Source organism: Thrips palmi, unplaced genomic scaffold (assembly GCF_012932325.1).
Source record: "Thrips palmi isolate BJ-2018 unplaced genomic scaffold, TpBJ-2018v1 HiC_scaffold_16, whole genome shotgun sequence".
Lineage (NCBI taxonomy): Eukaryota > Metazoa > Arthropoda > Insecta > Thysanoptera > Thripidae > Thrips > Thrips palmi.
In genome coordinates this window covers 8899660-8915021 of record NW_023144625.1, presented here as the reverse complement: position 1 = coordinate 8915021, position 15362 = coordinate 8899660, and the positions used below count along the sequence as shown (strand labels likewise).

The 15362-nt window shown below is 52.6% G+C and overlaps 1 protein-coding gene across 1 annotated transcript in view; it reads left to right on the top strand.

Moving 5' to 3' along the window:
• Positions 1–2233: 2233 nt before the first annotated feature.
• LOC117642968 overlaps positions 2234–15362 on the top strand; it is a 129873-nt gene continuing 116744 nt past the window's right edge. Inside the window, exon 1 of the mRNA XM_034381605.1 lies at positions 2234–2431. Coding sequence (XP_034237496.1) covers positions 2360–2431 — 72 coding nt within the window. The 5' untranslated portion in view covers positions 2234–2359. The remainder of the gene's footprint in view (positions 2432–15362) is intronic.

Genomic DNA, 15362 nt, shown 5'->3' with positions numbered 1-15362 from the left:
TGTCGCTCCTTATGGACTGCCAGCACTGAAAATAGAAAGGTCATACTTTTGACCGCTTAAACGGTCTTACTGAAATGTACGACCGAAAAAGGGTCATACTTCGATGTATGACCGAAAAACGGTCATACTTCGATGTATGACCGAAAAACGGTCATACTTCGATGTATGACCGAAAAACGGTCATACTTCGATAAATGACCGAAAAACGGTCATACTTCGATATATGACCGAAAAACGGTCATACTTCGATGTATGACCGAAAAACGGTCATACTTTATAGTGTATCACGGGTAAATGCTGATACATCCCCAAGCTAAACAATAGCCAGTCTCGCTGATGTCTGACCTTTTTTTGGTCATACATTTAAGTATGACCGTTATTCGGTCATACATTTATGTATGACCGTTTTTCGGTCATACATTTGTGTGTGACCGTTTTTTCGGTCATACTTTTTGTATCACCGAAAATCGGTCAGATGTCTCACCCTTTGAATTTCAGTGAGTGAGTGCGAGAAGGACGGAAGACGTTACGCAATTTTGTGGACGAACCCTAACGAGCGACACGTCCGTGAATTTAGCTAAAAAATTTTAGCTAAAAAAGGGTCAGCTTTTCCTATCCGACTATGTACTCACGGACGTACGAGCGACCAACGGTTTTCACCCCGTGGACCACCCTCTCCTCCCACGTCAGTTTCGGCCAATTTTCGGCAATTGTATCATTTTTCACGCAGAGGAACAGTTTGCTTGTCAGAGAAGCGAAAACGATCATGAACTACACACAGAACCCTAACTGCTCGTTGAAGTACAAAGAAAACGAAGGCTTCGCAGCCCACGAAGAAAATCGTTTGTAATATGTATAAACGATTTGGTTAATAATACGACGAAAAGATCCTTCGCAGGCTGCGAAGAAGTCCTTCGATAGGCTTCAAAGGATTTTTTCTTCGTATCACACACAAAATCGTTTGTTTTACAAACGATTTCCTTCGGAGGTAGCGAAACCTTCGTTTTCTTTGAATTACAACGAGCAGTTAGTTCTTCGTAGGAATTTATCTGTGCACCGCGTTGAAGGTCACCTGAAGTTCGTTCGTATATATTTTCCCCAAATGTCGGCCTCCACTGCGAACTGGCGAGACCACGTTGAAGGGACCCGGGGGTTTTTTCCCCCTTTGTTTTTCCCTTCCCAGGTGTCTCGCAAGGTCCCTTGGGAATTCACTCAAAACCTTCCCTTGTGACGGAAACGTTTTTCGACGGTTAAAAAGAGTCCATTAAAATGGGGGTATTCTTTTGGAAGGCCCCGTAAGTTCCGGAAGGTTTTTTCGTAAATGCATCCCCGTTAAACTGTTGTCCAACGTTCGGAGGAAAGTAAAACCAGAAGGCCGCTGGCTGTCATTAAAAATGAAAAATTTGAAAACCAACTTTCCCTCTTACGATATGTCATCGCGAACTTTAACCATGCTAAAATCAGAGGTTTACTTTGAAATGTTCACTAAATGAAACCCATTTATTAACGGAACGTGCGTTCGTTGAAAATGCGTATTCGTTGAATTTTGGGTACCACGTTCACATGGGTGCTATTATCAGTTTGGGAAATGGTCGCGTCAGGAAAAAATCTTATTACGCACGAAGGGACAACGAAGTGATAACTGCAGAACAACGTATCTTCATAGGGTAGCCCACGTTAGATAAGCTGTTACCACACAAATTTAACAGTATAACAAATTTGACGTCACATTCGTCGAATTACAGTGGAGCTTCACACCATGAGACCCTTATAGTGTGTGTAGCCAATCCGCCTCCACGCCGACAGCCGCTCGTCTTTCTGCCCCTCCCTTTCCTGGCCAAACTCGAGTGGCCGGGTGGACGTGATTTTCAGGTTGACACGGCGGTGCGACACGGCGGGGTGACAACTGACGCGCGAGTGGACGCGGACACGCGGAGCGCGGACACTGCGGGGCCGGCGGGGGGCAGGCCGCGACCCCCCAAGCGCTGCGTCGCGCGCCCCTAACCACGCCACGCCACGCCACGGGGACGAGGCAACTCGGGCCCGGAGCAGCGGGGGGGCGGCCGGGGGCGGCCGGGGGCGGCCGGGGGCGGCCCGGAGGCGCCCCCACCCCCGGAGCGGCGTGGCGGGGCGTAGCGCAGCCAGTTGTCTGGCAGCAGTCGCGGCGCGCGCCTCGCCCTGCTGCCCTGCCCGAGTCCCACAGTGCTCCAGCCAGCCAGTGCGCCGGCAGCGCTTGCCCCGCGAGCTTGCCGCGAGTCCAGCCAGGCCGAGTCGAGCCACGCAGCGCCGTTGAAGCCCCAGCGCCGCCCAGCGCGCGGGGCGCCTCGCGTACCGCAGCGTGTGTTTGTGTACAGTCGCCATGGCGGTCCTCGACAAGGTGCTCCGGCTCCTGGCCGTCGTCGCCGTCCTGGCCGCCGCCGAGTCCAGAGCGGTGAGTTTCTCGTCACGCCGTCGTCACGGCATCGTCACTTCGTAGCCCAGGCTTTCGTCACGCCGTCGTCACACATTTTTCACACTGTCGTCACGTCCGTTGTCACACTGTTGTCACACCGTCGTCACACAGTTTTCACACCATCGTCATGCCGCCGTCTTCAGTGTCGTCACGTCGTCGTCACACCGTTACCCAAACCGTCACAACTTCGTCACACAGTTCTCGCACCGTCGTGACTAAACAACGCAGCCGTGCGCTGTCACGACCGACCGGCGCGCGGACTGTCTTCCGCTGTCCGTGCATATCAGTCGGGGTGGCATCGCGCGGCCGTGACAACATCGTGACGCGCCGCGCTTCGTCACGCAGCGCCACTTTATCATCGTCGCGTGGCAAGCCAGTGGCAAGCCAAGCCGGTGTCGCGTCTGCCCCGCCTAACCTCGTCACGGCTGTCGCACGCGCCGCCAACGCCCGTCACGTCACCTCACGGGATTTTTGTGGCGGCCGGCGCCGCACAGTGGGTTTGCCAGAAGACCGGGGGAGGCGACCGAAACTCCAGACGCGTTTTGAGCTCCAGCGTCGCCAAACAGGACTCGAGCCGGATGCGTAACCCCACCAATGGATTCCTCGTTTGGGGAGCAATGCGTTGCTGGGCTCACACGTTCGGGGCGAGTCCCTTTTAGTGATTCTGGAGCTAAATCACGTCTGGAGTCGTGGCCGCTTCCGCAGGTCCTCCTCTGTCCCACTGTGCGGTGGCAGTACCGGTTGGTTGGGAGGCGGTGCTATGCACCTGATTTCTGCGACACACCTGCACGCGCGCGCGCGCGCGTGTGTGTGTGTGTGTGTGTGTAGGTGTGTGAATGTTCGGGCCGAAACCCTGGGGCGGCATGCAATGGGGTGGGGGGTGCGTTTCAGGGTATGGCCGTGATGGCGTATGGCGGTGTGAGAGTAAATGAGGGTATGCGCACGTGCTGGCTGAGTGTGTGTGTGTGTGTGTGTGTGTGTGTGAGAGAGAGAGAGAGAGAGAGAGAGAGAGAGAGAGAGAGAGAGAGAGATACAGAGACAGAGACAGAGAGATACCGAGAGGGACGAAGATACAGAGAGGAAAAGAGAGAGATATAGGGTATGAGTGTGACGGCGGGTGTGTCCGTGCGAGGGTGTCTGTGTGTGGGTGGAGGGTCCGTCCGTGTGAGGCTGTGTGAGAGGACGGCGGCATGACGTTGGCAGTGTTTTGTTTCCCCGGCGGTCCGCCGTGTTGTGTTGACCCTTTGGCCGAAGGGCGAACGGGGAGAGAGGGGGGAGGGTCGGGGCGTTGCCGGGCGTTGCAAGCGCATGACTTTGCTAATGTGCGGGACCACCTCGGCGGCCGCTTGCACGCGAGCCAAGGCGACGCCGAAGGCCCGAAGGGTAGAAGGGGTAGAGGGCGGCTTAGGGTCGGACGCGGTTAACCAACGACCCGGACCGTGCCGACCTTCGCGTCCTTTAGGTGCCTCCGAGCCCTACAGCGGCTCATCCTCCGACCCCCCCCCCCCCCCCCCCAAGCCACTGCTGTGCGAAACCCCCCTGCCCCGCCGCCGAGTCCCCCGTCAATCGGCACATCGTTTTGGAAAACGCGGCCGCATCTATAAACCTTTACGCACGCACGCTCACAGCGACATAGCGAGCAGACACACCCCTCCCCTCCCAGTTCTACGATTTCTCTCTCTCTGTCTCCCTCTCTCTGTCTCTCGCCCTGTCTCTCTCCTCTCTCTCTCTCGCTGTCTCTCCTCTCTCTCTCTCTCTCTCTCTCTCTCTCTCTCTCTCTCTCTCTCTCTCTCACACACACTGCAGGCCTTTATAAAGCGATTAGCCCTCGCATGCAATCGACAATGCCGCGTTGTTGCAGGTGCTGTTGTCCATGTTGGCCTCCCTCTGCAAAACGGCCGCGGCAACAGCAAATGGCCGAATGTTTCGCAGCAGCCGCGTTCGCGACCGCGCCGAACAGACTTCGTTTTCGTTGAGAGAGAGAGAGAGGAACAGAGGAAGAAAGAGAGGAACAGGGATGGAGAAAGAGACTAGAGAGAGTAGAGGAGAGAGAGAGAGAGAGAGAGAGAGAGAGAGAGAGAGAGAGAGAGAGGGGAACAGAGGGAGAAAGAGAGGGAGGAACAGGGATGGAGAAAGAGACTAGAGGAGAGAGAGAGAGAGAGAGAGAGAGAGAGAGAGAGAGAGAGAGAGAGAGAGAGAGAGAGAATACTTCGCGCAAAGCTTATGCACAAAAAAACGACATAGCAATTTAGTACGCACGCACATGCCGATGAAGCAGGGCGAGATTCATAACTTGGCGAGTCCCGGAATCCTCTGCGGGTTCCGGTCCCATTCAGACTGGTCAGCAAATCCCCGCACGCCCAGGGCGAGCCGCGGCGGCGGGGCCCGGGGTCTGAGGGGCCTAAGTGGCCCACGGGCCAAGGGGTCCTCCGGCCGGCCGGCCCGACCCTCAAAGCCCCGCTGGAGCCGCGCTGGAGACTGATTCTGAGGGGCGTTCTCGTCGCTCCGTCTCTCTCGCACCCACAGGGAACGCGCCGTGAGTGCGAGAGAGACAGAGCGACGAAAGCGACTCTCGGTCTGCGGGGGCTTGTCCAGTGTCCGGCTGTATTGTGTGGAGCCACACTCTGGGAAAAAATCACAGTAAATCCTGTAGTGAAGTACAGCGAAACCTGTGTTCAGAGTACGGATTTACTGTACTTTTGGCAGATCCTGTACATGACGGGATTTACTGTACCACAGGAGTGGAGTACGGAATATCCTGTACCAATCCAGATACTGTCGCCAGGCACAGTAGATCCTGTGTTCTAAACTACAGTAAATCCCGGCAAAAAAATTAACGGGATTCACTGTGGTTTTTTCGCACAGTGCAACCGACCGTCGACCTCCACTCCCACGGCGGCGCACAGTGGGCCAGAAGACCGGTGGAGGCGGACAAAACTCAAGACGCGTTTTGAGCTCCAGAGTCGCTAAAGAGCACTCGAACCGAGCGTGTGACCCCACCAATGGATTCCCCGTTCGGAGAGCAATCCATTGGTGGGGTCACACGCTCGGTTCGAGTCCTATTCAGCGACTCTGGAGCTCGAAACGCGTCTAGAGTTTTGGCCGCCTCCATCGGTCTTCTGGCCCACTGTGCGGCGCTGGCTTCGGGGAAGCGAAATGCGGACCGACTTATTTTTGTTATTTTTAGGGGTTCCGACGAAGGAGGACCCCTATTGCCCGGGACGGCTCAGATTATTTTCCTTCCGCCGACGCAAATCGAAAAATGGTTCCCGCCAAATTACTCGTTATCATAATGAAATAAAAATTCCTGAAAATTTCAAAAATTTATCGTGAGAATTTAACGTAAACGACTAAAACATAAATTTGCAACAATCAAACACCCTTATCCGTTCACATTTTCCAGAAACGTTTCAAAGAGAAAATGTGCCACTCCTCAAAACTAAACCTCCTGCCTCATCAAAGTGACAAGAAATCGTCTGTGTTCTGAGAAAATGGTTAAAACATGAAAGAAAAAGTCTCCATGGCAACGACACGGTGTCATCGTACCAACTGTCAAAATTTAAAGTCGCCGATAAAAAGAAATCAAAACGCCGTGAAATTCGAAAATGCCAATGCTAACGCATTGCACGGTGCCCCGATATTGGAACATTTTTGAAGTCTGTCAGTAAAAAGTTCGTAGCAAAAAAGACGCAATAAATTAATTGTCGGGGGTTGGCAACAATTTTCTCGGCGTCTGCGCCCTTTCGAAAATCGCGAGGCTGAAAAAACGAGTAGTCGCGCATTGAAACTGCCCCTCCATTGTTGCTGAGGTTGAATTGTTTGGCTTGCTTTTAAAGGTTTCGGTTCTCGTGATGTTTCCTCAATTCTGTAACCAGCACGACGTTGGTTTGACGAACTTTATAAACTCGGGAGAGGTGGTTTCGGAACGCGGATGACTTTCGTTTGACGAACATGAGCACTGTAAATCGCGAGATCGCGAGATGGACTGAGATGGTCATTGTGTTAACATCAGGTTTGGGGATGTAAAAATGCCGGTAGGATTCAAAGTTACGTAAATAACGGTAAAATTAACGTAATTAACGTTAAGACGACAGACTTCAAATTCATTTCCACAACCGGAACACCGTGCATTGCGTTAGCATTGGATTTTTTGTTTCTCTGCTAGTGTGCCAGCAGAGAAGATGATGCAGCGCAGAGCAGTGGCTTAGCCGGACTGGCCTGAAAGGAGGGGGTTTTGTCGCACTTTCCCCCCGCCTTCTTGCGAGCGGAGAGCTGCGGATTGCCTGACCATCAGACCTCCGTTGAGAGCTGGAATGGAAAGGTTAAAATTCACACAGCAGAGAGAGAGAGAGAGAGAGAGAGAGAGAGAGAGAGAGAGAGAGGGGGGAAAGGGGGAGAGAAGGAGAGGGGGGAGAGAGGGGGGGGGGGGGGGGGAAAGAGAGAGAGAGAGAGAGAGAGAGAGAGAGAGAGAGAGAGAGAGAGAGAGAGAGAGAAAGGCGGGCTTTGGCCGGCTGGACCGAGCGGCTGCATGGAGGGCATGAATAACAAGCGAAGGCAGGCCGTGGGCAAGCCATGGGCAGGCTAGCCATGGGCAGGCCGAGGCACTGCGAAGGCCGGGGAGTAATGAACCGGAAAGAGGCCAGTGCTCTGGCAAAATGTGGCCGCGCCACTGGGAAAGAAAGAGAGCCGAACCAGGGCTTCCGTCGCTCCGTCTCTCTCGCACTCGTGGGGCGTGCCGTGGGGGTGCGAGAGAGACAGAGTGCGGAGACTACTGTCAGGTATCAGACTGTAGTACAATGGTACACTGTAAAAAATTCCGTACTTTTGTACGGAAATGGTAAAGAAAAATCTAGTACGGAGGTACGGAGAAAAGTACGGAACCCGATAAAAAGTACGGAACGTTCCGTAGTTGGCAAGTACGGACGGTCCAGGCAAATTATTGACCAGACATGTTCCGTACTTTTTCCGTACTTTTTTCTCACAGTGTAAGAGTGGGCGCGTGTGCGGGATTGGAGTGAACTGCACTGTGAAAATTTGTTGTCACTTTATGACAGAGTCGTGGATGTTTTCGTTGCTCTCAAATGATGGCAATCTCATCACAAATTGATGGCAGTTTCATCAAAGCTTCTACAGTTTTTGTCACAGAGTTCTGGCGTGCTTGCACCAAGCGCCTGCCAGGTTGGCAATTCCATCGTATCGACACACGCGTGCCATGCGGGCTGGACTACCCCAGCCAGCGCAGGCGCTTCACTGGCAGAACTAAGCGTCCTTTTCCTGCTTTCTTCAAGCGTACTGGTGCTTCAAGGGTAGTTTTCCGGTCCAAACCCTGCAGCCTTTCTGTCTCACGCCTTCAAGTTGTCACCGCCCAAACTGGCCTCGCGCGCGGACGAGGTTCCGCGAATCTCCGCGAGATGGCGCTGCGCGCGCCGAGCCGCCGCCCGCTCGCGCTGGCGACCTAGGTTAAGCTTTGTAACTAGTACGTAAGCAATTTCTTCAATAAATCAGCATTTGTTCCACAAGTGTTCGATTCCTTCGAGAAACCTGCGGTCCCTTGGCCCGAGCGCCTTCAACGGCAGTTCGGTTGAGGGACTGCCTCGACGGCGGCGAGCGCACACGGCTGTTCCCCGAGGAGGACGAGCGCCTGCCACGGCCGTTCCCTCCGACGGCGCAGCGCCCCATTGGCTGCTCCCCCGGTCGACTACATCGCCTTCGCCGACGACGACCAGAGCTCTACGACGGCGACATCGGGATCCTGGGCCCTTCAACCCGGGTGGCGACCGTGCCGACGGTCACGCGGTCACAAAGTGTACACCACACTCGTTCCACGCTTGCAAGTGTAAGGCACCGATGTCTCGCACTTCACCAGCGTGAGACGTTTCGGTTCACGCCAAGCCTTGAGACACCGTCCCACACTTGTCTTTGCAGTGTTTGGGCCTTTCTGAGACTATAGCCTCCCATGGGCAAAGCAGGCACTTGTCGCAATGGTAAACGTCTCGGCAGTATAGCGCCCGGCCGGTAGGCAAAACCGCCTCTTGGACGCACGCGTGCCTTGCGGGCTAGCCTAGCCTCGCGAGCACAGGCGCTCGTCGCTTTGACTCAGAGACGCACGCAATATCCCGAGCACAGTCCTCGCCAGCTTTTGCGACGCAAGTGCGAGGGGAACGTCCGTAAAATTGGATGATTTTCGATGAGCCCCGAGGGGAACGGCAAAGGCTTTTACGGAGATCTAACAGCGAGTCCCATTTCCGAGACCATTTGCGGTTGACTTGTTTCCCTTGTACTCTGCAAACTCAAATAAACCATCGAGTGTACAATCTTTCAGTGCTCTTCATGGTTGGTTATTCGTGCTCACTCTCAGACAGACTACTGACTTTCGGTACGTGGTATTGACATTTTGTCGACAGTGCCTCTGGTTTTTAGTGCAACAGTAATGTGTACTTTTGACTTTTGTTCGTATTATCTGCATTTTTGTCAGTACTTATTGACAAAAAAATAATTCCTAGATAATTTTATGCAGTAAATTGTTCGTATATAAGAAGAAAAATACTAAGTATTATTGTTGTGAACAATAAGGTATACCTAGCAGGACTGAATAACAAGGCAGAAAGAAATAAAACGCAGACACATGGCAAGCCTCGGGGAACAAATAATAGTGGCAAGAGGAGGCGTGGCTATATGATTTCCTAGTGAACAAAGTCTATCTCCCTCTCTCTCAGACACACTCACACACACTACCTCTCTCTCACACATACACTCAGACACACTATCTTTCCCATACATACATACACACTCCCCCCCCCCTCTCTCTCTCACACACACACACACACACCTTTCTTTCGCGCGCGCGCACACACACACACAATGGGACAATAAAGCGCGCCGGAGTAAGCGCGGGGCGCAATTGAATCGCAATAATATCATTGAGTGTTCGCCAATAACACATTCACATTCGCATAGGGCGGAGCAGCCAGCGCGTGGGCGGCAGGCCCTGTGCAAGGACGGGGCGGCGTGGCTTTTTGTCTGTTCTCGCTTATGGCCATTTGGAAAGGGGGGCTTCAGAGCGCGCCAAAGCGGGGCGAAGCGGGTCGGAGCGCGGCGGATGGGAAGGGAGAGACGCCAAGGAAAAAGGCGTGGCACTCTGGAAAATGGCAAAATGGGCACAAAGGGAAGTTATCACGGTCATCAAAACACCTCGGCCGCGGCGTGGCGGGCGCGGCGCCCCCCTCCTCGCAGCCAGGCGTGAAGAAGAAGATCGCATTTTTCAGGTGCGAAATGGTCATGGTGGGGCCCAGCTAGCGCTGGGCGCTTGGGAAGCAAACCCGAGCCGAGCCGCCGAGTCGAACACACGGGCCCTCAGGCTCTGCTTCTCTCTCTCTCTCTCTCCCTCTGCATGTGTCGAGTAGTGGAGCTACAGGCATTTCAGAGACGACCTGCATGGAACAGTCGCGGCGGGCGAATCATTCGGAGCGTTTCGGAGGCGACCTTGACGGCCTTGCCTCGGGCGGGGCGGTCTATTAGCATGTCGCGCCCGGCTTAGCGGCCTGCAGAACCAGTGCGGCAGGCGAAACCACTAGCACCATCCCCATCCATCGCCCGCCATGGGCGAGCACAGTTGATCATCACCACCATGTGCAAACCATGCCCACACTGTAGTCTTGCCAAGAAATCTTCAATTAGTTTGAATTAGTCCATGAGGGAAACAGCGCAAGCATGATACGAACGTGTTTTTTTTTTCGATCGCAATACGATGGTTTTCGTGTCTCTTGCAGTGAAAATCCAAAAATGATTCCGAATCTTCATAACATAAACAAATTTAGTTCGTTATTTTGTTTAGAGAATTTTCTTCGTGGACTAACGCCAAATTTACTAAAAGCAATTTTGAGTTTGGACTGAAAGGCATGTACAGAAAAAAGTCAACGGCTATGTTTTAGTTACCGAAGGTCGGAAATTACTTTGAATAATGCTTATTTTGAATAAAAAATCCTCTCGCACTTATAAAGAAACCGAAACGATTAGCAAGCTTTAAGCTGTGCTTTTGGAGACATGTGTCTCTGCCACGAAGTTATTCGACCAGTTCGAGGGCTACTTTCGAAGGGTTGGGCACTGCCACCGTATTATTGTGCCATCGCAGGGTCCAATTGATGGTATCAGCACTTGACTGCGCATTTCGTGACTGCGACCCGAGTCCCCCCCCTCCCCTTTCCAATGCAGACCCCCTCCACCTCCTTGCCCTCCGTGCCTTCTGTTGGGTCGACCTGCATATGGTTATTTCTGAAAAAAAATGAATGGAAGAGGAGGAAAAAAAAACGAAAGCGAACAGGCTTCGCGTTCCAATTCCAATACACACAACGTTCACCACAGTAGAGAGCAAACGCACATGGAGCTGGGTGCGGTTTCTCCTCCCTCACACACACACACACACACTCGCCAAACGGAATCACACACACATGACTCAAATGCACGAATGCTCGGTCAGTGTATTTGCTGTTACTTTTTATAACGTTTGTCCAAACGGCCGTCTTTTTATTTCTTTTTATTTCTTTTATTGATATGCGCTTTTCCCTCTCCGCTATTGGCATATTGCCACCCCGGCGGATTACTCAATTTGTTTTCGGATGGCCGCTGCACTGTCAGGTGTGCCCACAAGGGCGGCAGACAGACTGACATACAAACGGTCAGTCAGATAGACGAGCAGATCGCACGGGCGAACAGACGAGCAGACAGACGGACGGGCATGCAGACAGACGAGCAGATAGACGAACCGACAACTGTGAAAATTTGAGTTGTCACTTGATGACCATTTCAAGGCTAATTTTTCTTGCGACAATGTCGTCAAAACATTTGGCGACATGGCTAGTCACGCCTATGCAATACGTGTAGGAGCTTTGATAGAAATGTCATCAATTTGTGATGAGATTATCATCATTTGAAAAAGATGAAAATATCATTGCATGTCGAGAAAACACAGCTCAGTTGTACAAACCTTATTCTCCATTAATAATTCAAGGCTGTCTCATTTGACTGTACAGTACAAAGAGGTGACAAAACCCACCAGATTACCTTTCGTAATACGAAGAAAAGTTTCATATTACGAAACGTAGGGTTTCACTAGAGAAAAGCCTTTTAATACAACTGCACTGTGTTTTCTTGTCGTTCATAACAGAAAGCTTCGTGGTTCTGAAGTCGTTCTTAGTACAAACTTTTAGTGCAGACGAACGTCAGCAGACAGACGGTCAGACAGACAGACAGACGGTCAGGCAGACAGACAGACAGACGGGCAGACAGACAGACACAAAGGCCACGACTGCAACACGTTCCCGCCGAGGCCGGTCTGCCGTGTTGTGCGGCGCACCCCACGTACGCCTGGGGGATATGAAGCAGATCCCGAATGAAAAAGGGTGTCTGTGCGACGGTGTGCGTGCGTGTGAACCTCTGTGTGCGTGTATGTGTTGGCGTGTGTGTTAGTGCGTACAGGTGTGTGCGTGTGTGTGTGTGTGCCGCACGTGTAGTCCGGGGGCTGCTGCTGCGTGGGGCGCGTTTATCCTTTGTTCTCTATCAATAATGTGGAGTCCGTGCCGCCCGGAGCCAGCAGACTGATTCCGAGGGTCTATCTCGTCGCTCTCTCTCTCTCTCGGACCCATGGGGCGTCCCGTGTAGGTGCGAGAGAGACAGAGCGACGAAAACAACTCTCGGTCTGCTGGCCGCCCTAGGCGCCCGGAGTTGCGGGGAGTCCCTTGACCGGCGCGGCGCGCAATAGAAACGTGTGCCGGACTTTCATTCCGGGACCGGGGCCGCAAACTCGCGGCGTTCCGGGGAAATAGCTTGTCGGAGTGGAGCGTGATTGCGGCCGGGTTGCGTTGGGGGGGGGGGACGTCTTGCTTAGGGCTTTTGTTTCGCCAAGAGAGCTGCGTGCCACGAGGTTGTATCAAACTACAATGTTCGCTGCACCAGGGGAGCGAAGTCGTTGAGTTATTTCAAGATCTTCAACAAAACCAAAATACAAATTTAAAAAAAGAAACCAGAAATAAAGTCAAATTACGACACGTCTTTGTCACCATATCTATCTCGACAGCCTGAACTGGGTCACAATGGTTCAGATCGTCCAAATTAAATGACTGACTAAAAAATTGTTTTATCTCAAATAGCGAGTTACTTACAACGTTACGGCAAGACAACACAGAGTCTTTTTAAATGCATTTGGTGACGCGGAGATCTCCGATAGGATCTAAGGGGTGGGTACGGTTGGCTTGAGTCAAGCCTGGTTAAACTTGACGGTGTCACGGTAGAAATAAAGTTAAACTCCCCCGGGCACTTCGATAGCGGGAACGTATGCGAGTGAGCCTGTTAGGTCTGATTTCAATTTCAGTCTGCACGGTAAAAACGGTTCCTGGTTTTCCCAGGAACTCCATGGAAATCACCTATGCCTTCACCATGGGCTTCCTGGGAAAACCAGGTTCCATTTTTACCGTGTGATCAACCCTTAAGGGTAAATTGATTTCGCTTTGGAAACAGGGGGGCAATACTACCCTTTAGTTTCGAGTTTCACCAGTGTTGGCCGCTTATTACTTTCAGTGCATTCTCCCGCCGGTGTGTACCGCTAAATTTATAGCCAAAGTTTTGCTTCGGGAACGACCTTTTTAATCGTGCGTGCTGCTGGACGAGGCGTGGCGAGGCGTGGCGGCGCGGGAAGGACGGCAACGAAGCGATGCGCGCCGATAACGGTTATTACCGGTGATGATCAGGGCGGATGACCGTCCTCCTCCCACTGTGCCGCCACACAGTGGGCCAGAAGACCGGTGGGGGCGGACAAAACTCCAGACGCGTTTTGAGCTCCAGAGTCGCTAAACAGGCCTGGAACCGAACGTGTGACCCCACCAATGGATTCCTCGTTCGGAGAGCAATCCATTGGTGCGGTCCCACGCTCGGTTCGAGTCCCATTCAGCGACTCTGGAGCTCAAAACGCGTCTAAAGTTTCGTCCGCCTCCACCGGTCTTCTGGCCCACTATGCGCCACGCACCAGGAACAGGCTGCGTCCGAAACCACCGCAGTCATCCGCGTCGTCTCTGCCGCCACTCACCGTGGACTAAAGGGGAGCGACAGAGACCGTGCACCGCCTCGAACGCAGCCCAGCAGGATAGGGTCCGATGCCTTGGCGCGCAAAGGTGGGCCCCCGCCGTCCCCTGCTGCAGCCCGGCAGGGGATTGCATGTCAGGGTTGCGGCTGCGAGGGGAGGGGGAGGCGGTTGCGTCTAGCCATGACATGAGAAGGGCTGGCTGATGAGCTGCTACTTTGAGGTGGCCATGATCCGTGCAGGGGATGGGCGAGCGGGGGCTTTGCCCACACCTCACCCATACATACGCAGATGCCATCCGCTCCCACACACATATACACACAGCGAAGCCACATCACACACGTGCAAACGTCGCCGCCACCGGTGGACATACTCCTGCTTCGGTAAGCTGATGGATTCCCGCAATCCCATGAGTGCGCGCGTGTGTGAGGGGGGAGCGGCGTGTCGTGCACACGCTGGAATGGGTGTGCGTCCGATCCACAGAGGCGACACACACACACATTAAAATGGCTGTTGCCGACGCCCCTTTAGTAGCTTTCCAGCAGACGCGCAGATGAGGGCAAACGAGGCGTGAAGCAACAAGAAAGGCGCTGAAGGGGCTTGTCCCCGCGAAGGGGAGAAGGGGGCGCTAAATCAGCCGTTTGATCTCTTTTGCCGTGTTTCATTTCGATGCACCTGAGGCTCCCGCAGGTAGGATTCTCCCGGCTGGGGTGGCGCCAGTGCCCCGTCCCCTCCCCCCTCCACTTTAACCCGCGTGGCATTTCGTATTCAATCTTTGAAACGTAAACAAGTAATCAGGGCGGCGTTCCTTTCTGCAAGAGGCATGCTTGTCTTTTCTCCTCTTTGTGTTTTCCAATTTGTTTCCCCTCCTCCATCACTGTCCGCGCCACATCTCTGCCTCACTAATGAGTCTTTCGTTTCTTTTCTTGCGCCGTTACCTTTCCCCTCCTCTTCGTTCTGCCTTCTTCTTGCGTTGACCTTGGCGGGCCCTGTGTACAATACGGGGTACGCCCCGCGGGTTAGGAGCGACGCGACAGATAAGGTATGGCTTCTACTCGAGGGAAAATTTTCAGAATTAAGAAACCTGAGTCATGTCCAACCTTTCATTGTGGCTCTTCTTAGCTCCTTCTTACTCGCTCTTTGCTATTGCAACCTGGAGTAACTTCGGACAATTTTCGGGGTACTGTGGGTCAGTTATTTGGTCTCGAAGAAGGCTATAAAAACTAATGTTGTTTTCATGCTGATGCTAATTTTAGACGTACACTATAACTGGGTGATTCCACGCCAACTGAGTCAGTCACAAAACGGCATGGTCTCGGATCGGGACGAAACTTGCGCAAATCGTAGGTCTAGTAGTGGGATGACTAAATCCAAAAGCGTTTGGCCGAAAAATATCTAGAAGCCGAGATATTGAGAGGTTAAATATGGTGCCGGGACAGCGACATGGAAACAGTTTTTCGCTCGCAGTTTCGGTAATATCCATCGGATCGAGAAACCAATCATACCGTTGGAAAGAGGAGAAAATTTCACAAAAAGCACTTCCTTTACTTTCTTTTATAAAGTAAAAATACTAAATAACCTTACCTTTGATTTATCGTAGAAAGTTAGTTGCACCACCAAATTTGCTGGGAAACGTCTTAAAAAATTCCCCGTGAAACAAAGATAAGGAAAAGATCAACCACAAAAAGTACTATTTCTCGTTCCCGAGATATCTGCATTAACTATCTTGAAGTAGCGTTGCGAGTTCAAGCTCGTGCGGCGGACGAGGTATGAGAAATCCTGCGGCGCGCGTATCACTAGGCACGTCGCTAGGTGACCCGAATTAGAACAAAACATACA